Source organism: Halichoeres trimaculatus, unplaced genomic scaffold (assembly GCF_033239565.1).
Source record: "Halichoeres trimaculatus isolate MK-OKI-2021-1 unplaced genomic scaffold, fHalTri1.1 fHalTri1_scaffold_4, whole genome shotgun sequence".
NCBI classification, from domain to species: Eukaryota; Metazoa; Chordata; class Actinopteri; order Labriformes; family Labridae; genus Halichoeres; species Halichoeres trimaculatus.
In genome coordinates, this window is record NW_027437182.1 from 3,005,184 (window position 1) to 3,030,811 (window position 25,628).

General features: G+C 39.6%; 2 protein-coding genes across 3 annotated transcripts in view; one reads left to right on the forward strand and one right to left on the reverse strand.

Moving 5' to 3' along the window:
• The window catches only part of rhpn1 (rhophilin, Rho GTPase binding protein 1), a 30,206-nt gene extending 13,607 nt beyond the window's left edge, over window positions 1-16,599 (forward strand). Inside the window, exons 3-15 of one of the 2 annotated variants that reach the window (XM_074667496.1) lie at window positions 3,422-3,550; window positions 4,490-4,565; window positions 6,027-6,104; window positions 6,257-6,381; window positions 8,037-8,203; window positions 8,411-8,598; window positions 10,880-11,036; window positions 11,121-11,243; window positions 11,325-11,519; window positions 11,606-11,682; window positions 11,771-11,917; window positions 12,032-12,184; window positions 14,144-16,599. In XM_074667496.1, the coding sequence (XP_074523597.1) occupies window positions 3,422-3,550; window positions 4,490-4,565; window positions 6,027-6,104; window positions 6,257-6,381; window positions 8,037-8,203; window positions 8,411-8,598; window positions 10,880-11,036; window positions 11,121-11,243; window positions 11,325-11,519; window positions 11,606-11,682; window positions 11,771-11,917; window positions 12,032-12,184; window positions 14,144-14,359 (1,831 nt within the window). In that variant the 3' untranslated portion in view covers window positions 14,360-16,599. The remainder of the gene's footprint in view (window positions 1-3,421; window positions 3,551-4,489; window positions 4,566-6,026; window positions 6,105-6,256; window positions 6,382-8,036; window positions 8,204-8,410; window positions 8,599-10,879; window positions 11,037-11,120; window positions 11,244-11,324; window positions 11,520-11,605; window positions 11,683-11,770; window positions 11,918-12,031; window positions 12,185-14,143) is intronic. The other variant, XM_074667495.1, reaches the window with a different exon arrangement.
• A 3,063-nt stretch (window positions 16,600-19,662) lies between these two features.
• Window positions 19,663-24,736, reverse strand: atpaf1 (ATP synthase mitochondrial F1 complex assembly factor 1). Its single transcript, XM_074668265.1, has 9 exons — window positions 24,499-24,736; window positions 22,713-22,821; window positions 22,495-22,557; window positions 22,342-22,404; window positions 22,205-22,255; window positions 21,950-21,997; window positions 20,436-20,531; window positions 20,202-20,309; window positions 19,663-20,125 (listed from the first exon to the last, which is right to left on the reverse strand). Exons 1-9 carry the CDS (start codon window positions 24,711-24,713, stop codon window positions 19,943-19,945), a joined length of 936 nt encoding a protein of 311 aa, XP_074524366.1. The 5' UTR covers window positions 24,714-24,736; the 3' UTR covers window positions 19,663-19,942.
• Window positions 24,737-25,628: the final 892 nt, after the last annotated feature.

The following is a 25,628-nucleotide window of genomic DNA, read 5'->3' on the forward strand; positions in this document are numbered from 1 at the left end:
GGGAGAAAGGGACAGCTGAAAAGAGTAGTAAAGGTAGAGTGGTCTGACTGGACAGATTAAGATTATCACAGGAGCTTGCAGGTGAACTTTGACCGCGTGTGTGAGCTGAGGGTTAAACAGTCACAGCTTTCAGTTTCTGCAGAGGTCACCTGCCGACGTGACAAAGCAAATCATTGCCAGAGGAGACTGAAAAAAGGAGAGCTTTAAGATTAATTTAACACTCTGGTGACAAACGTTTGTCTCTACATGGAGGATGAAGAGTTAGATCTCCCTCCCGCTGATGCTTCAATAACTCAGGCTAAAATCCTTGTCTTTTGTCTTTACCTGTATTAAAGCTAACAGTTCATCCCAACTGAAGCTCCTTTTCAGTGCCGCCCTGCTCCAACCGTTTCCCAGTGAAGGGGACTTTCCTGCAGCGTTTCCAGCTCCGTGTGTATCACCCGTTACCACAGCATCCAGCGATGATGCCTCAGACTTACAGGAACATTCTGTGCTTTTTTACTCCACTGTGTGCAGAGCGTGTGAGCTGGCTTTACTCAGCAGGTCGACCCCTCCTCCCCCTCCCTGTGTGATGTAAGGAGGAGCAGGGAGTCTTACCGAGGAGGATGGGGGAGGAGTGAGGAGTGAGGACAGACTTTTGTCAGACTCAAGTTCACTGATCACATCCAGGAGTGAAGTCAAACCTGCAGGCTAGCTTCAGAGTGTGTGATGACAAGTCCCCTGGTGCAGCGGTTCCCCATCCTTACTAAGCCAAGGCCCCCAAACAGCATTTGCTTCAGTCTGGGGACCCCCTTTGGACACCAATGTCAATGCTTTAGAATATGTACAGAAATATCAACTTTAAGAATGTTTTTTTTTTTTTTACATTTATTCACTTTTTCATAATTATTACTAGTGCTGTCAGGTGATTAAAAAAATAATCTAATTAATTACAGGATTTGTAATTAATTAATCTAATAAATTGCATTTTAATCTCATATCTGCTTAAGGTCCCAAAATAAAGAATTTGAATTCCAGGACATTAAAATTACATTAAAAGACATTTAAAAATAAGGTGGGAATATATACAACACATTTTTAGGTACCCTGAAGCATAAGGAACACATGAAAAAAGTGTTATGGTTCTATCTTTACAAAATCTACACAGTCCTGCACCTAAGATAAGCTGATTTGATTTTTAGGACGTTTTTTGCTTCTGTAACATTTTTACTCGATGTGGACTCAATTTTCACTTTAATATGAACTTCTATACTTCTATGAGGTCAGGAGAACCAGGGCTAAAGGCTAAAAACTGTGAGGAACTATGTACAAAACACTTAATTCAAGTCTTGGATCAAAGAAAAGTGAAGTATTTTCAGTTTTACATGCTCTGAACACACAAACTGTTGCTGATTGGTGCAGAGCAGCCCCAAGCTGAAACATGACACCAGGAAGATGGAAGGAACTTTTTAACTTACTTTTTAGATATAAATTCAAGACATTTTTCGATCATTCAGGGCTTGTTTGATGCAGTAGAGAGTGTAAAATTACCTGTTTTTTACAGAGTTGAGCTAGAGCAAACGGTTGATTTTCTGTAGATTTTCAAAAAGGACGGGTGAATAGACGAGATGAGGACGGCAGTCCCCTTAACAGCGCTCCCTCTTCCCCCCGTTCAAAGCATGTTGCTAGGTGTGATACATTCAGGGACTGTCGGAAATTTGAAAATCTGACGAGAACACCACTTTTTCCAAGTAGGACAAACTGTTTGTAAATGCCAGACATTTGAAAACAAGTACGTCTTTGAACGCCTCGCGGGTTTGGGATCTAGATTAATCTGCGTTGATTTTTATGACGCGTTAATTTGCGGTGTCATTAATTAATCTAATTAACGTGATAAAATGACAGCCCTAATTATTACGTTTGTTTAGAACAGGAAATTATTAACAGTCAAAAGCCAGACTCACACAAGTCGGCTGTTGCAAAGAGGAGAAGACATTTCAGGGCTCTGTCAACTAAGGTGGCATGCTCCTTTCTCACAAGTACTCAGTAGTTTTTTGGGTAACTTATCAACAAGCTTCTACAGAAACTTGAGAATCCAACAATTTTGGCGCTTTACGTGTTACATGTTCAGGAAAAATGCATTAATTCATTCATTTTCTGAACCGCTTATCCTGTTCAGGGTCGCAGGTGGCTGGAGCCTATCCCCGCTGTCATTGGGCGAGAGGCGGGGTACACTCTTGACTGGTCATCAGCCAATGACAGGGCTGACACATAGAGACAGACAACCATTCACTCACACACTCAGAGGCTGTTTACACAACAACGGTTTTTTGGGTAAAACGCAAAAGTTTTGTTGTGTTTCAGCCTCACGTTTATCAGCCGACCTAAAATGCAAACTTTTAGAAATAGAAATAGAAATAGAAGCGTTTTCTCATATTCTCAGATCAGAGTTTACCGCTTGCTCATGACAAAAATATAACCTCCTTTTTACCATCTTTACCAAGAGTGTATCTCTTTTAATTTGGAGCTACTGTATTTACACTGAATCATTCAGCACAACGTTTGACAACCTTCGTTATCTCAGCTATTACAGACGAGCTAATGAAGCTAAGCTCCAGAAGCTAACTTTAGCTTAACTAGAGCCCTTTGGACAACAGCTAACAATTATGATCACCAAAGAATAAAAACTAGAACAAAACAGGCCAATGAACAACACAGCTAGGAGCTAATGCTAGGCTCACTTTAGCTAATGTTAAAGAAAACCCCAAAGTGTCTGTCAGACTGCAGTGGTGGTTCTAGTGTTAAAGATAACTTTATATTTCTTTACAGCAAAGTCACACGTTATAGGTCAATTATCAGCCTACAGCCAGATATTCAGCCTACAGTCACAAAACCTACAAGGTATTTACATCTCACAAGGTGGATTTAGAGAAGTTTGTCTATTTTGCTTAAAGTTCACAAAAGCTTACTGTTAGAACTAGATAAAGTAGTAGTTAAAGGTCAGCTCTCTTACAGTTCAAGTTTATATCTTGTTCTTTAATTCAACAACCTGAACAGCCTTATGTTATTTTTATTTATGTTTCAGGATGTCATTTCTGTCTTATTTATTTATTTATTTATTTATTTATTAAGCACTTTTCTATTATTTTTTTTAATTTTTCTTTATATTTCTGTTTTTATTAGCCTTTTCTTTTGTGGATTCTTCTATAATTCACTTATTAATTCATCATTTATTTATTCTTTCATAGATTCTTATATATTTTTATTTATGTATTTATTATTTTAAAGATTCTTATATAGTTTATTTATTAGTGCGTTCACAATTCTCCTCTACTCTCTGTATTACGCATGGTGAAGTTCATAGACACGCAAACACATGAGCACAGAAACACAGATGACCACAAGAAGGCTAACGTGTGTGAGTGTGTGTTTATGTCCGTAGAGCAACGAGCAACAACAAGGTGAAGGAGACGGTCGCTCTGGAGCTCAGCTTTGTCAACTCCAACCTGCAGCTGCTCAAAGAGGAGCTGGAGGAGCTGAACAGCAACATGGAGGTGTACCAGACAGACAGGTACACACACACTCACACACACTCACACACACTCAGAATCATCCTCCACTTGTTAGCTTAATGAGAACGATAATTGGAGAAAACAAGCATCAGTTTCATGTTTGTGTTGACACCACGCTCTGTGTTTACCTGCTCCTGGACTGGTGTTTTTGTGGGGACCACTTTGTCACCTGGGGACTCTGGGAGTAGACTTCTTGTAGACCATATTTTCAAACGATGCCTCCTGTGGACCCCCTATAATCATCGTAGTCCACGTGTGTTTGTGTGTGTGTCTCCTCTTCACACTCAGGGGATTTTTCTACGCTGCCGGGTCGTGGGAAGGATAAATCCCTGATTAGAGTGTCACTAAGGACCTCGTGGCGTGTGTGTGTGTGTGTGTGTTTCTTGTGAATGGGATGGGGGTCGGCTGCGGGGCGTGTGTGCTGGGATGTGAAGGGTTAATGCTTGGATTTGGCTTTGCTCATTAGCAGGATGAAGCTGGGAGTAGTAAACATGCTGGTCAGCAGTGTGTGCTCCTGGTAGTGGTCTGTGTGTGTTTACATGTTTGTGTTTATCAGGTGTAATCCCTGAAACACTACGCTCAAACACACACACACACACACACACACACACATTTTCAGCACAAAGGGACTCTTTATTGTGTTTTGGGGCTTTAACACTTTTACCCAGTGAGCAGTGAGTGGAGGAGGAAACTGGGACAGAGTGTGGGGAATAAGAGAGGAGGTTGAACCTGTTTTAAAAGCTGTATTACTGTACTGTAGTAAACTGATGTACAAACCAGTATCCACAAACAGACACTATGACATTAGATTTCTCTGTGTTTGGAGCAAGCCTGAAACTTCAGCACTTTGTTAGAGAGCACAGGTGTTATAATCCCAGGTAAAGCTCCTCACCAATAGACAAGCTTCATGTACCACTGAGTTTTTTATCTTTTCACAGCGAGGCCATCAACGTCCCCATGATCCCACTGGGGTTAAAAGAAACCAAAGAGGTGGACTTCACGGTTTCTATCCAGGTAAATGCCTCGACTCTTCATAGCCCACATGCACGTCCAATGATAAGCAAGGAAAATGAGTTTGTGAAGACGTTTCTTCTTTTATCCATGAGGCTTCATCAGCTTCATCCCAAGCTATAAACAGCCCAGTTGTCTCGGTTTGAAGCATTCAGAATACACTTCCTGTGAGCAAACACCATTGTGTGCGTTCAGTTTGTTTTTACTTGTCGATCAAACACCTCAGTGAGTGTTGTTGGGATGAAGGCTCTGCATCTACAGGTGCAGTTTCCTTCCCAGGTACAAAAACTGGGTCGGTTGGTTGCGTTTTAGGTGAGCGTGCGAGTTCCACACTGGGGCTGTGGCGTTTCACTTTACAATTATATTTTTTCCTCCTAATTTCTGCTACGTTAACCTGCGGGTCCCCAGACAAGCTAACGATGCTCACTTGCTGCACTCCGTGCATTTACGCTAGCCTGATGCTAGCAGCCCTGCATCACTCTGTTCATTTAGCTACGGAGCAAACAAGCCTAGATGCTGAGAGTGATGAAGAAAGTGAACACTATTGATATCAAGCCTGTGTGGAAACAAGAGACAGAGAAAACATGGCGATATACCGAGGCCATCAAAATTATCCTGTTCATTTCATTTCTCCTAAGATTAATTGATTTATTGACTAACGTCCCAGGCATAACGCCAGAATTGTCGCTGTTTATGTGCAGCAGACATGTGCAGTTCAGATATGTTTGATGGGGTTTTCCAGGAAGTTCACCTGAATTATGATGTAATCTGCACCTGCGTCTTTTTCATGGTGTAATTAGTTAACTGGACGATTATTTGTAGTTGTGCATGCGGCTAAAACTGGCTACGTTTACATGCAGTCTATATTCAGGTTAAGGTCAGTATTCCTGTTTCTGAAACATTTGGAATAACCCTTTACATGCATGATCAAACAGGGTTATTCCTGTTTACATGGTATCCTGATCGAAACAACCACGCACGGACAACACCTCAACACACAAACGTCATGACACAACAGGCGTCATTTCCACTTTTTCTTCCTGTATCCATAGCAACAGCAGCGTGGCGGACTTCCTGTAGATTCTTTGTGAACAGAACATGCGCAGAACACAAAATAATGTGTGTGGATAATAATCTGTGGATGTAGATTTCCTGATAGGTGTATACATGACCACATGTTCAGGTAGGAAGAGGAGGAACCCCGTTTTCAGGTTTTTAAAAACAGGTTATTGCTAATATTCTGAATATGAAAGGGTTAATGACTGCGCGTAAACGCAGCCAGTGTAGCCAAACGGGCTGTCCCAAAACGGTAGGTTAGGACGTACCTTGTCTGTTTCTGTCTAAGGCCACTGAGGGGCGATTAAATCAGTGAAGTCCTCTGGAGTTTATTTAAGTTTAAAGAAAACCTGAACCATACTGCAGATTTCTCTCTGTGTCAGTCTAACGTCTGTCTCCCCCTCACAGGACTTCATCTGCGAGCACTACGGAGAGGACAGCTCCCTCTACGACAAGGAGATCAAGGAGCTTATGGAGCTCAGACAGGTTAATAAATGCTCTCATGAAAAACTTGATCTGGTTTAGTATGAACTCAGTTTTTCATCAGAAAAGAGTTTCTGAAGTATCTCATCATACCTGGAACAAATACGTGATTAACGAGAACTGAGGATGTTGGACTCTGTGTCATTTTGTGCCAGGCCATGCGCACACCGAGCCGTAACCAGGCCGGTCTGGAGCTCCTGATGGAGTACTACAACCAGCTGTACTACCTGGACCAGCGATTCTTCCCTCTGCACAGGAACCTGGGGGTGCACTTCCACTGGTGATGTGCTTTAAATATCTGACTGCTTTACTTCGCTGTACTACACTCGATTTCATTCTTTCTCAAAGTGACAAATTTCATCTTTATCATCACAGTCTGTGGCCCTAGAAACTTTTGTGCTTTGACCTGGTTGCTTTGAAGTCAGATACTTTATGTCACTATAAAAACAGTTGTGCATTGGTTTTAGTTTTTCAGTTGCCTCAAATTTGATACTATTAGTCTCAATGCTCATTGATGAAAATTCAGAAATGGATGAAAACATACTCTTTATTTAAGTTCAACACTTCCTGATGACTTAAATTAGGGGTGGGTATTGGCAACAACCTCTCAGTATGCATCACAATACTCAGGTCACAATATTGTGATATATCCCGATATGCTGCACAATTAACTAGGGCTGAATGATTTTGGAAAATAATGTCATTGTGATTTTTTGGACCAATTTTGCAATTGCAATTTACCATGCGGTTTTATTTGAGGAGGAAATTTATCTTCTGCATTATCAACTATACAGAAGCAACAAGTCTTTCTATAGTACAACCAACGGGACGAAGGATACTGTCAAAATATGGACAATTCTTTCTGCAGTTTTTAATTGTAAAAGAAAAAGAAACACTGTGAAACTTTACGGGCCTTCAATTGTCAGTAAGAGTAAAAAACTGTACTGAACAAATTGAACAACGGGTATTACAGGAGAAGATCAGGGCCACTCAAAAAAAAAGAAAAAGAAAGTCAAAATTTCAGAATTCTGACTTTAAACTGAAATTCCTAGTTTTCTCATATAAAGAAAAATAAATTTTAAAAATTGATGCGTTCTTTTCAGTGGCCCTAACCCTCTCCTGTCGGGTATGGCCCGACAAGCCACAGTCAGTCATTCTATTGTAGATCTCTGTAGCTCACAGGTTTTTGCTGAAACCCCCCCCCCCAGCAGATTGACTTTTGCACGTTTGAGGAACAATGAGTACAAGTTACTGCATTTTCTCCAGGTCTCTGTACATTTTTTTTTTAATTGCAGCCTTTGGGATTTGAAAATTGCAGCATATAGTATTGTGATATTGTTTTCAATTAGAGTAAATAATTTAGCCCTACAATTAACTAGGAAGAAAAATAAGAGATGATGTTAATGGAAATCAAAATATTACTCTAAATTAAAAGGACCAAGAAAACATTGATGTCTATGGCACACTGACTTGCTCAGTGAAACAAAAACCCACATTATCAAGTTTAGAAATCAAATATGTTAGATATACTTTAGCTCTTTGGCACCATCTACTGCAGTGGAGATGCAGAAGTCGTATTTTACTTCCAACTCGGCTAAAATATGAATTTTTATTTTTTACAAAGAATCAGAATCAGGTTTTTTTTGCCTTGTACATTTGTGCACACAAGGGATTTAATTTGGAGTATTGGTGCCAACAAATGACAGGAAATAACATGAGACCAGCAACAACTTAATACAGAGTTACAAGCTGCACACTCTGTAAAATAAAATATATAGAAAGTTAAGATCTAAAATATAAAAATGTAGAAAAAATAAGGAAATTAAAGAACAGGATAAAGAGAAACAAAATATACATGCCTCCCAAGATAAATGAGATACAAAGATATAACTGGGATGCATCAAGTCATTTTGCGCCCTCTGTTTTGCCTCTCAGGTATGACTCTCTGACAGGCGTCCCGTCGTGTCAGCGCACGTTGGCCTTTGAGAAAGGAAGCGTATTGTTCAACATCGGCGCTCTGTACACACAGATCGGAGCTCGACAGGACCGCTCCGCTACAGCCGGGATAGACAAAGCTATAGATGCCTTTCAGAGAGCTGCAGGTACTGAAACAGCACATACTCTCCAGAACCTTCCTCTGGCTGCTCGCCTGTGTTTTTCTGGGTGACAAGGCCGGGTAGTGAAAACTATTAAAAGCCCGTTGTTTTACAGATTTGTCCAAAAGAAGCATCTGTTGGTTGTTTTGTTGTAAATGACAAAGTTAATATTTAATATCTTTGTTTTTTTTTACTAATTTTCATGTATTTTAGGATCATTTAATTACCTTAAAGAGAATTTCTCCAACGCTCCCAGTCTGGACATGAGCTGCCCGTCCCTCTGCATGCTGGTCCGCCTCATGGTGGCTCAGGTGCAGGAGTGTGTGTTTGAGCGTGTCATTCTCACCACGAAGGACACACACTTCACCTCCCAGCTCCATCTGGCACAAGAGGCCGCTAGAGTGAGTGAATCTCTCTGAAATCCTATGACTCCGACTGTATGTGTGTATTTATAAGTGATGAGGCCTCATGAACCGTTGCTGCACTTTACCCAAACTGTATTAATACTGTGTCCTTCCTGTGTAACTGTGTCGCTCAGTACTGACACCTGCTGGATCTTAGGCGTCACGGCAGGCAACTGAGTTAAAAGACTGAACTGCACTGATTCAGTAACCTGAAATAAACAAAATTATTAGGTATTATAGTATATTCTAGTTATTTTTATTATATTTCATAATGAGCAATAATCCCTCAGTTAAATAAATGATGAGACCAGTCAGATATAAATTATATAATTTAGTATGTCATCACAAAAGCATCTTACATGCAACTTGTAACATTAATAATGCAGCGCAATTATATTGCTTCTTGGGCAGAAAAAGAAAATATTCATTAAAAATACAGAAAAATGATCAAAAATATGAATAATTATACTCACAGCAAGTGGGAGACACTTTTTTAAATGAACCCTCTGGATCCCAAACGTGGACAGGTTCAAATACGCCACTGAATTACAGCTTTTTAAGTATTTTACACTACATAAAGACATAATGAGCTACATCAGCCTATAGCAGGGGTCTTCAACCTGTGGCTCTGGAGCCTCATGCGGCCCTTTGACTTCTTTGCAGTGGCTCCTTGTAGCATTAAAAAAATGTTATTGATAGACTTTTTTTTATTCTTCCAGGGGGTGTTAATGATAACACAGACACTGAACAGTTTACAATTTTGTTGCACTAAGTATGTATCACTTCTTGTAATAAAGCTTTTAAATTTGGGGGGATTTTTTAGGGGGAAAATTTTTGTAACTTCAAATTTTTACACTTTTTAAAATTTTGAAAAGGGGGGTTGCACATTTTTGAAGTTTTTATCTAAATCCCATTTTTAACTTTATTTGTAATTTTTAGATTTTTTTTAAACTTTTTTTTGTAAAATTTTGAAATTGCATAATTTAGGTTCTGTATTTTTATTTTTTATTTTTTTGCACAATTTTTCAATTTCATTTTTTTTTTAATTTTTCAAACCTTGTTTAGATAAATATTCACTAGATTTTTACTTTGCCCAGAATGTTATACACTTTTTGTCTTTATTGTGAAGATGAAGTTTATTTTGTGGCCCTTGAAGACATAAAAAACAAGAATGGACAGAAAAAAGTTGATTTGTAGTTGTAAATATATCTATTTTGTTGTTTTTTTCCTGCTTTCTGTCTCTCCCACCTTATTTCTCCCTCCTACAGAGTCCATGACAATTACATGCAAATGGATTATTCTGCAAATTTGACAGCAGCGCCATTTAGTGGTTTTTAGTGGCTTCTGGGACAGCCAATAGGGGCTTTCCTTACTGAGGAGCTGGCATGTTGAAGCTAGCAATGTTTCACTCAGCTTTAATGATGTTTAAAATGGGAAACAGCCTCATTCTTTCAGCTTTTTCATGACTATACCTGACAGAATGGATTAAAAATAATCTAGTAATAGGAGGTTGTTAGGGTCTTTGCTAATCTGGGGTGTTAAAAACAACAAAAATGTACACCAAACCGAAAACCATGAGAGGAACTGAACCATGGATGTTGTGAACCGTTCCCTCCCCAGATGCTTATGTACTTGTTTTGGGAGCATGGAGGGTTTTTTTTAAAACAAAGATTTATTCAAAAAACAAGTATGCTTTTGAAAAGTATTGGTATTCAGGCAATTTCGTTTTTTTTGGAGCAAGTTCTCCAGCTTCAGACTAACTGGAAACTGAGAGAAACAGGATGAAACAATGAAATATAAAAGAAAAACAACTTATTTACCGATATCAGATCAAAATGGTCCCAAGTGGCTGAAATCTTTGTTAAGAATGTAGAAAAAGTTAAGATTCACAAGATACACATATGCAGGTGTGTATATATATATATATATATATATATATATATATATATATATATATATATATATATATATATATATATATATATATATATATATATAGAGACAATAATAATAAAATGAAATAAAATAGAAAAAAAAAATTCAGGAAACAATAGTCAATATGATGAGAAACTAGGGATACAAAGTGCAACTGGAGCTGTGCAATTAAAGTTTCGTGCACCGTCACGGGGCTTCTCTCCGTAATTTCATGAATTTCCCTTCGGGGATGAATAAAGTATTTCTATCTTATCTTATCTTAAGCTTGAAACATGAAACATGCGCTGAGGCATCAGTGTTGTTGGACCCATCACTGTTATCTGTGTGTGTGTTTGTCCTGCAGGTGTCAGACGTCTACCTGCTGGTGCAGCAGACCATGGCTCAGCCTCTGATGAAGGACTACGTGCCCTTCTCCTGGGCGTCCATGGTTCAGGTCAAGTCTGAACACTTCCGCGCGCTCTCACATTACTACACCGCTGTTGCACTTTGTGACCACACCTGTAAGTCGAACACGGTCGTTACCAGCAGAGCTACTCATCAAACATCTGTACCTTTTCATTAACACCTGTTTCCTGATGCGTCAGTGTCTGCTGATGAGGAGGCTGACGAGGAAGCAGAGAAGGCTTTCCTCCATTTCTACATCAACGTTCCTGCCGAACCGACGCTCATCCAGGTTTTACAAGACCCTGAGAAAAGAAGAAAGCTCGGTGAGCTCCTTTGAAAAAAGTTACTGTCGGTCGGTATACAGAGCAGTGGAGACGTCTGTCTGAAATCTCCTTCTATTGCAGGTAAAGCTCACCTTCGCCGTGCAGTCATCCGACACGAGGAGGCCATGCGTGTCCACAGCCTGTGTAAGATCCTGAGGAAGATGGACATCCTGCAGGACGTGCTGTCTCTTGCTCACAAACGCTCTTTGGACAAATACTCTGAGCTGGACAGAGAGGACGACTTTGACGAAACCGCAGAGGCTCCAGAGATCCAGTGTGAGTACAGCCTGTGTTCAAAGATCTTATAATGAATGTTTGAGTTTGTTTACAGACTATAAGTGATTGATTTCCTCTGCTGACAGCTGAAACACACATAAAACCAGACATCACTCCACCAAACTTCTCCACGGTCCACGTTACGGATATCTTCCAGAGACTGGTGAGACTTTGCCACAGACTTTTTTCGCTCTTACGATCTGAAGTGAAGATAGAAATCAAACTGAAGCTGACTCCTCTCTGTGCTGCAGGGGCCTCTGTCGGTCTTCTGTGCACGCTCTCGCTGGGGTCCTGTGCGTGTTATCTGCCTGCTGAGAGGGGAGGGGGGTCTGGGTCTCACCCTGAGAGGAGACTCCCCAGTCCTGGTGGCTGGAGTGGTGCCTGGAGGCTGTGCAGCGGTGAGACGGAGAGAGACGGAAGAGTCCAGAAAGAAAAGCTTCAACTCGACTTCTTTTTTTCTAAATTAGAAATAAATACCGTCTCTTGTTCTCTGGTGTTTGTCTGATGCTCAGGAAGCCGGTCTGAGGGAGGGGGACTACATAGTAGCGGTGGACGGGGAGGACTGCAAATGGTCCAAACACAGCGAGGTGGTCCAGATGCTGAAGAACTGCAGCGAGCGCGGGGTGGAGCTCAGCGTGATCACATTACACTCCCATGATGCACAGGTACGTCACTGTGAGGCGGTGTGTGTGTGTGTGTGTGTGTGTTAGAGGCAGACATTATTTGGGGGATTGGGACAGTACAGGATTAAAAGTTAACGGTGTATGTATGTGTATATAAATGTGTAAGTATGTATGTATACTTTTTATTTTTTGTCATAGAAACTTGTGTAATAGATTTCTCTGCATTTGTTTGATTTGTCTCGACCCTGCCTGTGCAGGAGGCAGGATTTGGGGAACGTGTGGCTTTTAAAGTCCTAGAGACTGCTGCACTGTTTTTTTTTCTTTTTCTTCTGAATCAGGTTAACCTGTTATTGGTCGTGCATATAATCTATTCAGTTTTAAGTAATTTATTTTCTTTTTTTATTTTGAATTAAATTTTAATGATTTAATTTTCCTTTTTTTTCAATGTCATTTTATTGTATTTTTTCCCTTTTTTATTTTTTTAAATGTCTTTTTATTGATTATTTTTCCTTTTTTTTTAAATTTCATTTTATTGTATTTTTTCCTTTTTTTTAAATTTTATTTTATTGAATTTTTTCCTTTTTATTTTTTTAATGTTATTTTATTGTATTTTTTTCCTTTTTCAAATGTCCTTTTATTGTATTTTTTCCTGTTTTTAAAATTCATTTATTGATTTTTTCCTTTTTTATTTTTTTTATTTCATTTTATTGTATTTTTTTCCTTTTTTTATTTTTTTAATTTCATTTTATTGTATTTTTTTTCCCTTTTTTCTTTCGAATAATATATCATGTTCCCCTTAAGAAAATTGACGTGCACGATTATTGTTTTTATTATGCAACTTGTAAATCTCAATTAAAAAAAAAAGAAAAGTTAACGGGAGCAGGAACCAACCAGGAAGATAAAATATAATGTGTAACATGCGCCATGTAACATGTAGTTTATTTCCTATAAGCCTACATTGTAATGCAAGTGAAAAGAACTACACTTCCCACAACCCAACAGTGCTTCTGGCAGCTGTCCTCCACTGAAATTCAATAGAGAACAGCAATCGAGGGAGTAAACACTGACATAAAATCCACTGTGCTAAAAAATGACTGACAGCAAATAGTGTCTACAGTCATTGCAGCACTAGAGTCTCCATTTTTTTTTTGCGAGCTCCGATGGCTCACTGGAGCCAGTGAAATAATGCCTTTAAAAAGGCAGCTGTAATGTAGAATAATTTTTTTCATCTGAATTTAGCGAGCAAACCGGTCATTTTCTGCAAATGTTCTAAGACATGAAATTTAAAGTAATGTTGATGAAATTCTCCCGTCTTGTACAAAGACAAGCGCCGTGTTAAGACATGTTTCCAGCTTTGCGTGTGATACATTCAGGTACCTTCGAAAACTTGAGAATCTGACGGTTACCCCAGTGTTTTCAGTTTTTGGATTGGACAAATGGCTTGTAAATGCCAGTCATTTAAAAAAAGTGAAAATTTGATTCTGCTGTTGGGTTTGGATCCAGAGAGTTTTAGCTTCAAAACTAGCAGGACTTAGTTAAATAGACTTAATAAGCTTTGACTAATTTTTTACTATTTAGTACTGCTAACCCACAAAACAAAAAAAACTGTGCTGCTTCACTTTCTCACTTCTTTAGCAAAGTCTATCTCCAAACCCAAAAATTGGATCAGGACTCGGCCGATACTCAATATTAAATAATCAAGAATCGGGACAAAAATGCTGATTGGGACATCCCTACTTGTAGTCCGTGCGTGCTTAAGATTCAAGAGAAGATGATCTGTGAAGATTCTCATGTATGTGATACAACACGATTTCAGAGTCGTTTAAGATTTTTAAAATCCTGTAGTGTGAGCCCGGCTTAGCGCAAAGTAAGAAGAAAAGACCTGTCTATTAAACTGACAGAGCTGGACAGATCTCTTGTTACATAGTAATATAGGCCTTTTTTCAGCTGCTGTAACCCTGACTCCACCTGTGTGTGTTTGTATGTGTGTGTGTGTGTCAGCAGGTGGACAGAAGAACCTTGATGCTGTCCAACAGTAGTGATAAAGAAAACACACGGCAGCAGCGTCTCCTGGGCGCCGCCAAGGGCCAGAGCTCCGCCTCCTTGCTGAACTGGAACAGGAAGAAGAAGAGGGAAGGCAGCGGGCTCAGCAAGAGACTAGGAAGCACTTTCAGTTTGTCGTTCGGGAGCCTGAGGGACACTGAGGCCATGTACTGAGACGACTGCAGAGGAGACACTCAGGGAGCCGGAGCCACACGGCAAGAGGTACAGCTAGGAGCAGAGATGGGAGTGCTGCACTGAGACACACCAGCAGAGGGCGCTGCTGCGGAGCAGACCAAGAAAAGCAATAATCCCTGCAGCACAAAGTAACAGAGCAACATTTAATGAGCTCCCTCCTTAAAAACAGGGGATGGGGATTCATCTTGCTGCCTTAGATTTTTACAATCATCTTTGAGGAGCAGCTGAACCACACTGACCCTGGAGTCCCCAAAACTTCATTTCATGGCTAAAACACCAGATGTTCGTTTGCTCTGCAGACAATGAGGCAGCTAAATAATGTGCATTGATTCAACAGACAGACGTTAGCTCACTCTGTCTTTTCTTGATAAAAGTATTAGCGCAGGACTATCTGCTGTTAGCCGGACTGAAACAGAAAGCTACGGAAAGATCAACACATTGAAACAGCTGATCCAAACCAGGTCAGTGAGTTAGATAAAAGCCGTAAAGATCAGCTAATTTTGAGTTAGTTTAATCATAAATAAGTCAGCCTTTGTCAACTTAAGTTACCAATGCTCAGTGTGTTTTTGTGTCGAGGTTTGTTTGACGTCACTTCAGCAGTGTCGATATCAGGGCTGGAACGCTATGCTCCTTTCAGGATTCATTTCTATTCTTCGATATTTACAGTTTTTGTGACCATGTGAAAAAGTTAAATAATGATAATCATGTCCACAGACTTTATCAGGAGCCATGTTTTCCCATAAAATGCACATTTCATGAGTCAGAGAGAAACATTTCACCCCCTACTGGAGAAAAGTGGAAACTTTTTTACAATCCAGTTTAACAACAAAGACTGAAATGAAGAATCTGAATTTGAAAAAAAAGCATTTTTTGAGACAGAATCTGATTTTGATTTTGTCAAACAAAAAATACAAAATTGTCGTATATCTCTTAAAAATCCTGCTGCCTGATCTTTACCTCCTGTGCTGTGATTGGAAGACTAAAAAGATGAACAGAACGTAAACAACTTCAGCTTCTGTCCCTTAAAAAAGTGGACGTCATCTTGCTCGGCTCCAAGTGAGGTCCCCACAAAAACTGCTCCCCCTGGTGGCTGGCTGCAGTAAATGTCAAAAAAATCCATCTCTCCAGTCATTCCAGATGGGCTGTGGTCAAACTTTAAAAAATTAATACACCTGTAAGAAATGTTTCTCACGTCAGATTGTTGTGGTGATTTGAAGATATTATTTGGCTGCCTTGTATCCAGGTCCTCTTTTTTCTGAAAAGTTTTGTTTTCATTAGTTAAAAGAGGTTAAAAACAAGGTTTTACGTCAAGTTTAACAATAATTGACAGCTGCCGTTCTTGTTTTTTGGGGGATTCTAAAATATGTCGGGAGGTAGAGTCAAGAAGTGATCAGACTCGTTTGAATTGTTTATTTGGCAGCAAATATATTTTATGTTTGGCGTCCAGGCTCTGGCCTCATCACCCCTTACAATAAGTTTACATGGTGACATTGAGGAGTGATGAGCAAAACATACTGAACATAATTCCCCCCGGAGCCTGCAGGTCGTTGCTGGGGTGGTGGTGGGGGCAAAGAAACATGCAGCATTACAAACGCAGGGCAGCCAAGGCATTGACAGGCAGAGAGGGATGAGAGACTCCCGGTTTAAATAGACCGCCCAATTGAGAGGCAGAGTGTGACAGCAAGATGGTTATGACGTGTGAGACACGTGGTATGTGCATAGCAATGCTGCTCGAGTTGACTGCCTGAACTAGCCCGCAGAATATTCTAAGTGTGAAGTCTTGTGTCCTTTGAAATGGAGATACAAGCAGTCGGTGTCAGCCAATCACAGCAAAGGAGCGTAAGATTATGAGGTAAAGGCGTTTAATCAAAGACGGAGCAGCACAGTCTCAGGCTGCAGGTGTGAGACGTTTGAAGTGAACACTCTTTAATCAACCCCACGTGGACTCACCTGGACCCCACACCTGTTGAAGTGCTCTGAAACAAATCATCCACAGACACTGTAACCCACTGAGAAACACCACGTTAGCTCCACGCTGCGATCTGCGCTGTGCAGAAACATTTAGTCGCTGTTCGACGATCTGAAGCACTTCAACGGTTTGATCAGACCCTTCGTAGTTTTCTGAGTTTTTGATGCACTGTGAATATTAAAGAGGAGAAATATCTCTTTGATGATGTAGTTTTCACACTTTGAGAGATTGCGTGTGTGTGTGTGTGTGTGTGTGTGTGTGTGTGTGTGTGTGTAAACAGTTGATGTCCAGCCACTGCACTGTGTTACAGTCAGCCAATAGGAGTCGTCGATGAGGATGTTAGTGTTAAAATGTTTAATTAACTTTGTTTAAACTTTTGTTACATTTTGATACAAGTAGAACAATTTCAGAAGAACTGTAGCTTCGTTTAGTCCAGATAAGAATTTAATCTGTGTTTTATTCTGTAACATGTTTGTGCCATGTTGGTCTGTCAGAGTACGGAAAGTCTGAGGGGACAAACAAACTTTTTTTTCTTTTTTTTTTTAAATTGGAGGTAAAATTTGAGATATGCTTTTTGTAAATTGTCTTAAAAATGTGTGGCTTCATTAAGTGAAAGTTTCTCAATCTGTGGAGTCTTTTTTTTTTTTTTAATTTTATTTTCAAAGAGAATATTCACTTTTTAATCTGCATCATTTTTTAAAATTAATTCGCCTTTTTACTTAAATTTGGGAGACTTAAACTTAAATCCACGATCCTTTGAGCTCCGCCTCAAAATGACTCCAACACGCAACGGTACATTTCTACAGAAGGGGATTAGGGCCACTTTTGATGAAAAAAATAATTTCGGGCAAAGTCAAAATCGCCACAATTAAGTCAGAAAAAAAAAATCAAGCTTTAAGTCAAAATGACAAGAAAAAAGAAAAAAAAATTGCCCGCCCTGATGTTTACCTGTGATATGCCGGGTACTCTTGACTTTAATCTTGTTGTTTCAACTTTAATCTCAATTTCCCAAAATGATTTCCTCCATCAGAACTGACCCTTATCCTCTTCCGTACATTTCTGTGTAATGTTTAGAAGCTCTTTTGTTTCAGTTTGCTTTCTTCTATTCATGAAGTGAGGTTTTAAACAGTGTTGACAACTTCTGCCAAAACTTCAGAAAAAGAAAAAGTATTTGTAGTTGCTCAATCTTGGAAATAATCCCTGACTTGAAGGAAACCTGTTGGGTTTTCAGCAGCTCTGTGAGTGTGGGTGAGTTTTTTGTGAAGACAGGTTTGAGGAGGAACTATCTGTGACTGAGTATCTGACCGTCCCTGAAAGACTGCGTTTGGGGGAATTTGCACAGTTTATTTTTTTTCATGTGTAAATAAAATAAAAGAAAAAAAATGACCTGATATCTGCAGCATTTTGTTTACACTGTTTTCCATGTTGTTACTTCACCTCTCATTAAAAAGGGAATTAAGAGTCCAACACTGCACGTTTATCACAACAGCAGCTGAATGAAGATGTCACTTTAAACGAGGCGTGTGTTTGCTTTGAAAATGAGTGAAGATCAAATCTTTTAAACTCTATTTCTCTTGGTTTAAGACAACTTTGTACCGTAGGAATCCTGGTTCTGTCCTAACAGAGCTCATCTACCAACTCCAACCTCACCAAACAGAGCTAACGTAACCTGGCTCTTCATTTTATTGATAGACTCTCAAGTTTGAACAGACCACTGCAGAATAACTGCTGACTGTGGGTTGGACTGAACATTAGCACAAACAGTTTAGCCCTTGAAGCCTTAAACTCATGTTTCAGCCTTAACTCATGTTTTAGCCACAAGCTTATGTTTTAGCCTGTGCCTTAGCCTTAAGCTCATAATTTACCCTGTGTTTAAGCTTTGGTTTTAGCCTTAAGCTTGTGTTTGAGCCTTAAGCCTGTGTATTAGCGTTTAGGCCGTTTTTTAGCCTTTAGCTCATGCTTTAGCCTTTAACAGGCCTTTCAGCCTTGAGCTAATGTTTTAGCCTTGAGCTTGTGTTTTAGCCTGTGCCTTAGCCATAAGCTCATAATTTACCCTGGGTTTTAGCCTTTAGCTGTTGTTTTAGCACCTAGCCTGGATTTTGGCCTTTGGCTCATGCTTTAGCCTTAAGCTCATGTTTTAACCTTTAGCTCATGTTTGAACTTAAAGGTCATGTTTAAGCTTATAGCTTGTGTTTTAGCCTTTGGCTTTTGTTCAAGCCTTTAGCTCATGTTCTAGCCTTTTGCTTATTGTTCAGCTTTTAGCTCATGTTTAAGCCTTAACTTGTGTTTCAGCCATTCGTGGGTGTTTTGGCCTGTAGTTTGTGTTTAGCCTTGAGCCTATACTTAAGCCTTTAGCTTGTGTTCTAGTCTTAACCTTATGTTTTAGCCTGTGTCTTAGCCTTTAGCTCAGAATTTAGCCGTTTTTTTAGCCTACAGGCCATGTTTTAGCCTTTAGCCTGTGTTTAAGCCTTTAGCCCATGTGGAAGCCTTTAGCTTGTACTTTAGCCTGTGCCTTAGCCTTTAGCTCATAATTTACCATGAGTACAGGCCTTAGCTTGTGTATTAGCCTTAAACCCATTTTTTCACCACCTAGCCTGGGTAGCCTTAAGCACATGTGAAAGCCTTTAGCATATGTTTTAGCCTTGAGATTATGTTTAAGCCTTACCTTCTATTTAAGCCGTTAGGTCATTTTTTTTTTTTGCCTTTAGCTCATTTTTTAGCCTCAAGCTCTTTTTTTAGCCTTTAGCTCATGTTTTAGCCTTAAGATCATGTTTCAGCCTTTAGCTCATGTTTTAGCCTTAAGATCATGTTTCAGCCTTTAGCTCATGTTCAAGCCTTAACTTTTGTTTCATTTTTTTGTGTGTCTTAGCCATTAGTTTGTGTTTCACCATTTTACCAGTGTTAGACCTTAAGCATATGTCTTAACCTTTAGCCCGTGTTGAAGACATAGTACTGCTCTTTAAAGTATCACTTGTGTTTCTGAGGGAAACCTCAATGACTTTGTTGATTTATATCTTTCACGCCACTGTCACAGCTTTCAGCTAACAGTGTTATTATCCTGTTAAAAACTGAGGCTCAAAATTTGTTGTCCTTTTACCAAATATCACCGTTAAAGCCAATACGTGAATAAATGTAAAGATTTTAGTCTGATGCCTCACAGTGATCGGTTTACAAGACACTGGAGGACACCAAACTTTATGCTTCAGGTTGAGATCTGAGTGTACATCAAGCAGTCATAATCTTAAAATTTATGCATTTATAAATTTCAAAATGTGAAAGGAAAGCTGGCAGAGGGAATGATTTAGTTAACATCAGGAAACAGAGGGTCAGGTAGATGGTTTATTGAAGACCATGAAGGGATACCGTGCACAGATAGTCCTTGATGATCCGTGCTCAAATGGAGGGAAGGATACAGAGGGGGTGTTTATGTTACAGCTGAATAATACAGAACTATTCTTCGGTCATGGAGTTATTTACAATGAAAGAGATGAACACATCGAACGAAGAGGCCGATGATCCTCGGACAAACACTTCGGCCTGGGTGAATCAAACTTCACAGTCTCTGGAGATCCAACAACCTCCAATCTGTCTCCCTACGATCTCCCTGGAGCGATCTCCGAACCCAGTCCGCTCTGCTCCAGCTCCGCTATCACCGACATGTGTTTGAAGTCTGCAGGGTTGTGGTTGAACGTCTCCACCAATCGGAACGTCTCCTGCCTCTGCGTGCCGTAGAAGAGCTGCACCTGATTGGCCAAACACTGAGCCTGGTGGACGGTCTGTGGAGAGGAGGGACAGACGATGAGTCTACAGCCAGGTGAGTGTTCGGGCTGACGCTGCAGGTAGAGAACTTACGATAAACTTAGGATCCATCTCTGCCGTCATGAGGACGATTCCCTTCTCCTCCTTCAGGTCGGGGTAGTGGTACAGGATCAGCTGACTGGGGGCGTTCTCGCCGAGCATCTGGACACCAACAGGAAGAGAGGATCATCAAATCCAGCTCACAGAGCTCCTTTACTGCTACTTTAACCACTTTACTCTGCTTATGTCTCAGAGTGACCTGCTCATCATGGCGGTCTGCGAGCTCACCTGGACGTTGATGAGGGAGGTGAAGTGGAGCTCGTGTCCGGACCACTGACCGACGAAGAACTCGTAACCCTCCTTCTGAGGCAGAGCGTAGAGGAACTGAAGAGGAGAGAAGTTCATGAGGGACTTCAAATAAAACTTTTCAAATATTGAAAATCATACGAAACATTCTGTGAGGAGGATCTGCAGCGCCACCTTTTGGCCCGGAGTACCATACACTGTGGTGAAGATGTAACCGTAAACAAGGAGTGTGCTTATTTTAGGATTAATGGAGATCAGATCTTGTTTTTCTTTGTTGAGGAAAAGTTTTTTTACTGAAAAAACGAGGTAGGATATTTATCAGCGCTACAGTTTGAAACGTGACAACAAGCTAACTTTGTCAGTTTGTCCCGTAGTTTAGTAGCTCACTATATTTGCTGCTACTGACAGCCCTATGCTCTGACACATGTCTGTAATGTGTGTGAATCCTGGTTATGTCCTGTGTTTTAGCCTTTAGCTTGTGTTTTAGCCCTTAGCCCATGTTTAAACCTTAAGCCTGTGTTTTAGCCTTTAGCTTGTGTTTTAGCCCTTAGCCCATGTTTAAACCTTAAGCCTGTGTTTTAGCCTTTAGCTTTCATTATGATTTGGATTTGGCTGTTAGACCTTACCTTGTGTTTTAGCCTTTCACACACGTTTTAGCCTAAAGTTTGTGTTTTAGCTTTTAACCACTGTTATAGCCACAAGCTCTTGTTTTAGCCTTTAGCTTCTAAATTGGCCTTTGATTGTGTTTGAGCTCATGATTAAGCATTTAGCCTGGGTTTCAGCCTTGAGCTCATGTTTTAGTCTTTAGTTCGTGTTTTGGCCTCAAAATTATGTTTTAGCCATTAGCTCATGTGTTAGCCTCTTGCTAATGTTTAAGCCTTAAGCTAGTGTTTTGACCCATGTGTTAGCCGAAAGCTCCTTTTTTAGCCCATGTTTTAACACTTAAGCTCATGTTTTAGCCTTTTGCTTGTGTTTTAGCCCATTTTATAGCCTTTAGCTCATGTTTAAGTGTTTAGCTCATGTTTTGAACCACGTCTTAGTCTTTAGCTCATGTTTTAGCCTTTTGCTCGTGTTTTAGTCTATACTTAAGCCTTCAGCCCAAGTTTTATCCTTTAGCTTGTGTTTTAGTCTATGTAATAGCCTTAAGCTTATGTTTAATCCTTAAGCGTTTGTTTTAGCCAATGTTTTAGCCTGCAGCTCATGTTAAAGCGTTTAGCTAGTGTTTTGACCAATGTCTTAGCCTTTAGCCCATGTTATAGCCTTTAGCTCATGTTTTAACCTCTAGCACGTGTTTTAGCTTATGTTTTAGCCCATGTGTTAGCATTAGCTTGTGTTTCAGCCCATTTTTTAGCATTTAGTTCAGGTTTTAGCTCATGTTTTAGCCTTCAGCTAGTGTTCACTTAGAATCTCTTTACAGGAACTACAAGCTGATACTCCCAAACCTGTTTAGTTTCAAAAAGACAGTAACAAAGTTAAATTTCCAGCTGTGGTCTCACCATCTGACAGGACTTTGTTCTGTTGAAAATCACCTCATAGATCTGAGCCTGCAGTATGAGAGAGGCAGGGTGTTAGATTATTACAGAACAAATACAAATCAGACCATTCTTCATCATCAGTGGATCCATAAGAGCGTCTCTATCTGTTTACAAGCTTCTCTGAGCGACTGCCAAATGTCTGACAGAGCCAGAGCAGGGTTTCTGAACACGATAACGTTTGTTTAACGGGAAGGAAAAGACTGATGTTGAACTCACAGGGATGACAGCGCTGATCGTGTCTTTGGTGGAGTAAAACTTCATCCAAAGCTGCAAGAAGGAAGAAAAAAGTCAAAATCAAAAGCTTCAAATGGGTTCAAGTGTTACAGCAAACTATGTGGCACTGAAGGACTCACCTCTGAAATCTCTTCCCCCGTCTTGTCCTGGATCATCTCCAGGTTGAGGATGGAGTTGAGCGTCTGTTAAAGTTTACAGAGTCTGTTAGCATCACACACATCTTCATCATCATTATTATAAAGTCTGCTTTCCGCTGTGTAGAGTAAGTCCACCTTGTTCTTTGTGAAACCTCCTGATGCTCCATCACTCGCAGCTTTCTTGTCCCTCTCCTCCAGCTACAAGAGTTCACAAGAAAATCAGCTCACACTGATCCACTCAGCTCACAGTTTAAGAAATAAAACCCTAAAATCAACCTCTTTCATGATTTAGATTTTAAAAAGAGGTGTTCAGGAAACAATGAACAATAAAAAGCTGATGCCTGACATCCCACCTCCTTCTCCATGAGCCGGACAAACTCTGCCTGCTTCGAGTGTCCCAGCACTTCCTTCTTTTTCTCATGCCTGCTCTCCATACGGGCTTTAAACTCCTGAGGTTTGGAGCTGAAAACAACACAGGAAGTGATACAGAAATTTGACATCACTTATAGATCATGCTTCACTTTAAAAGTCTGAAGGGTCTAAGGGTAAAAGAAAAGCTGATTCATATCATTAACACAAATAAACAGTCATAAAGAATTAATTAAACCAACTACATCAACAAAAACTGTAATAGCCTTTAGCTCAGGTTTTAGCCCAAAGTTCATGTCTGAGCCTTTAGCTTGGGTTTTAGCCTTGAGCTTCTTTTTAGTCTGTGTTTTAGCCTAAAATTCATGCTTTAGCCTTTTGCTTGTGTTTTAGCCCATGTTAAAGCTTTTAGTTCATGTTTTAGCCCTAAGCTCATGTTTTCGCTTTTTGCTTGTGTTATAGCCTTTAGCCAATATTTTAGTCTATAGCTAGTGTTTTAGCCTTTAGCTTGTGTTTTAGCCTTGAGCTCTTGTTTTAGCTCATTTCTAGCCTAAAGCTAATGTTTAACCCTTTAAATTGTGGTTTAGCCCATGTTTTAGCCCTTAGCTCATGTTTTAGCCTGTAACTAATGTATAAGCCATAAGCTCATGTTTGAGGCTTTAGCTTGTGTTTTAGCGTTGAGCTCATGTTTTAGCCTTTAGCTTGTGTTTTAGCCAATGTTATAGCCTTCGGCATAAGTTTTAGCCTTTTGCCTGAGTTTAATCAAATTGAATAACCTTTGGCTCATGTTTTAGCCTTTTGCTTGTGTTATAGCCATGAGCTTTTGTTTTAGCCCATTTTTTAGCCTAAAGCTCATGTTTTAGCCTTTACCTTGCGTTTTAGCCTTTTGCTTGTGTTTTAGCCTTAAGCTCTTGTTTTAGCCCTTTACTTGTGTTTTAGTCCATGTCTTAGCCCTTAGCTCATGTTTTAGCCTTTAGCGTGTGTTTTAGCCTTTTACTTGTGTTTTACCAAATGTTATGGCCTTAAGCTCATGTTTTAGCCTTTAGCTCATGTTTATCCTATAGTGCATGTTTTAGCCTTTGCTTGTGCTTTAGCCCATGTTATAGCCTTTGGCTTATGTTTCAGCCCTTAGCTCATGTTTTAGCCCTTAGCTCATGTTTGAGCCCTTAGCTCATGTTTTAGCCTTTAGAACATGTTTCAGCCTGCATTTCTGCATAAAAGCTCAGTTTTCTCTAACTAAACAACCTGTGGGGTCTGAAGGTTAAAGAAAAGCTGCTTCATATCATTGACACAAATAAACAGACAGAATTAAATAGAGCCAACTAGAACTACAAATACTATAATAGCAGGCATGACGATAGTAATAAGAGCTGCAATACTATTTACTATAACGTTTAACGGAGGTAAACCTGATAGAATGAAGCTAAAATAAACCTTATAATTTTCTCCATGGGATGTGGAAAATCAAAGTCTTCATCCAGCATTTATTTATTTTTATTCCATTTAAATGCCATGGCTTTTTAACGACACCCACTGCGTGTTCAAACGGGGTACAGTATGTTATTCATGTCAAATACTGACTTTAAATTAGTGTCGACAGTTTTAATGTTTGCCGAATTTCACTTCAGTTCATTATAGTTCCGATAAACTCTTCATTCACAGTCATTGAAGTAGAAACAACCTAAGAATATGCAGTTATATCTAAATTAGCTCATTTTCAGGCGGAGATTTGTGCTTCGTAAGGGTTGCTACGAGCTAAGCTAACCCTCTGACCTGCGCAGCTTCTGGATCTTGTCCTGGTACTTGCTGAAATACGGGTTCTCCTCCAGATCCGGTTCCTTACGTACTGAGAAGGCTCTGAACTGAGCCGGTACGAGTCCCGGGATCATCGGCCGGATCCCGGTGGCCCTGACGGCCAACATCCCCCGATACAGACAGGACATCTGCACCATGGGAGCCGACATGTTTACATCATCCCCGTCCAACATCTATGACGGTCCGGCGGGGAACAGCTTTCATACGATGGTTCCGGCCAACGAAAAATAGATCATACATGGCAATTTTATTTATTTATTCATCAATATATTAATTTATATTATATTTATTTATTCATTTGGCTGTTAACTAGATATTTAATCAACCATACAAATTAAAAAAGATATATATTCTCAGTTTGAAGTATATATATTTATATATATATATATATATATATATATATATATATATATATATATATATATATATATATATATATATATATATATATATATATATATTGTCTTTTTGATAAAAGAAAAATACTGGTTGGGATAAAAAAAAAAAACAACTTTGTTGTGAAAATCACAGCACTATAGAAAATTTGCAAAAATAGCAAATAACAACACGTAAAATGATCTCAGTGATCTTGTCTTAAAATATTTATTGAAAAAAAAATTCTCTAAGCCTGCCGTTCTTAATTATGTCTTAATATGGTCGATTTAAAGAAATAAAGTGGGAACACAGTATTTTTATTTTAAAATCTCGCCAAAAATGTTTTTTGAATAATTCCCCAGCTGTCTAAATATTGTTGTGTCATGTTGGAACCACTAGAGGTCGCTACATCTCTTCATTAGGAACTGTCTGAATGTCTCACTGTGCAAATGAGCTGCACACTCAGATCATCCTGTATCTGAACATTGTTTATCATTTCAGTTTAAGACAACAAACATATACACATGAGCGTGAATTCAGTCATACTGTGTGTGTGTGTGTGTGTGTGTGTGTGTGTGTGTGTGTGTGTGTGTGTGTGTGTGTGTGTGTGTGTGTGTGTGTGTGTGTGTCACACACAGGCGGTAAACTTAATGAGATGTGTGTGTTTCCCCTGATGACCCTCTGAGTGATTCTGTGTTTACTTTCAGCAGACA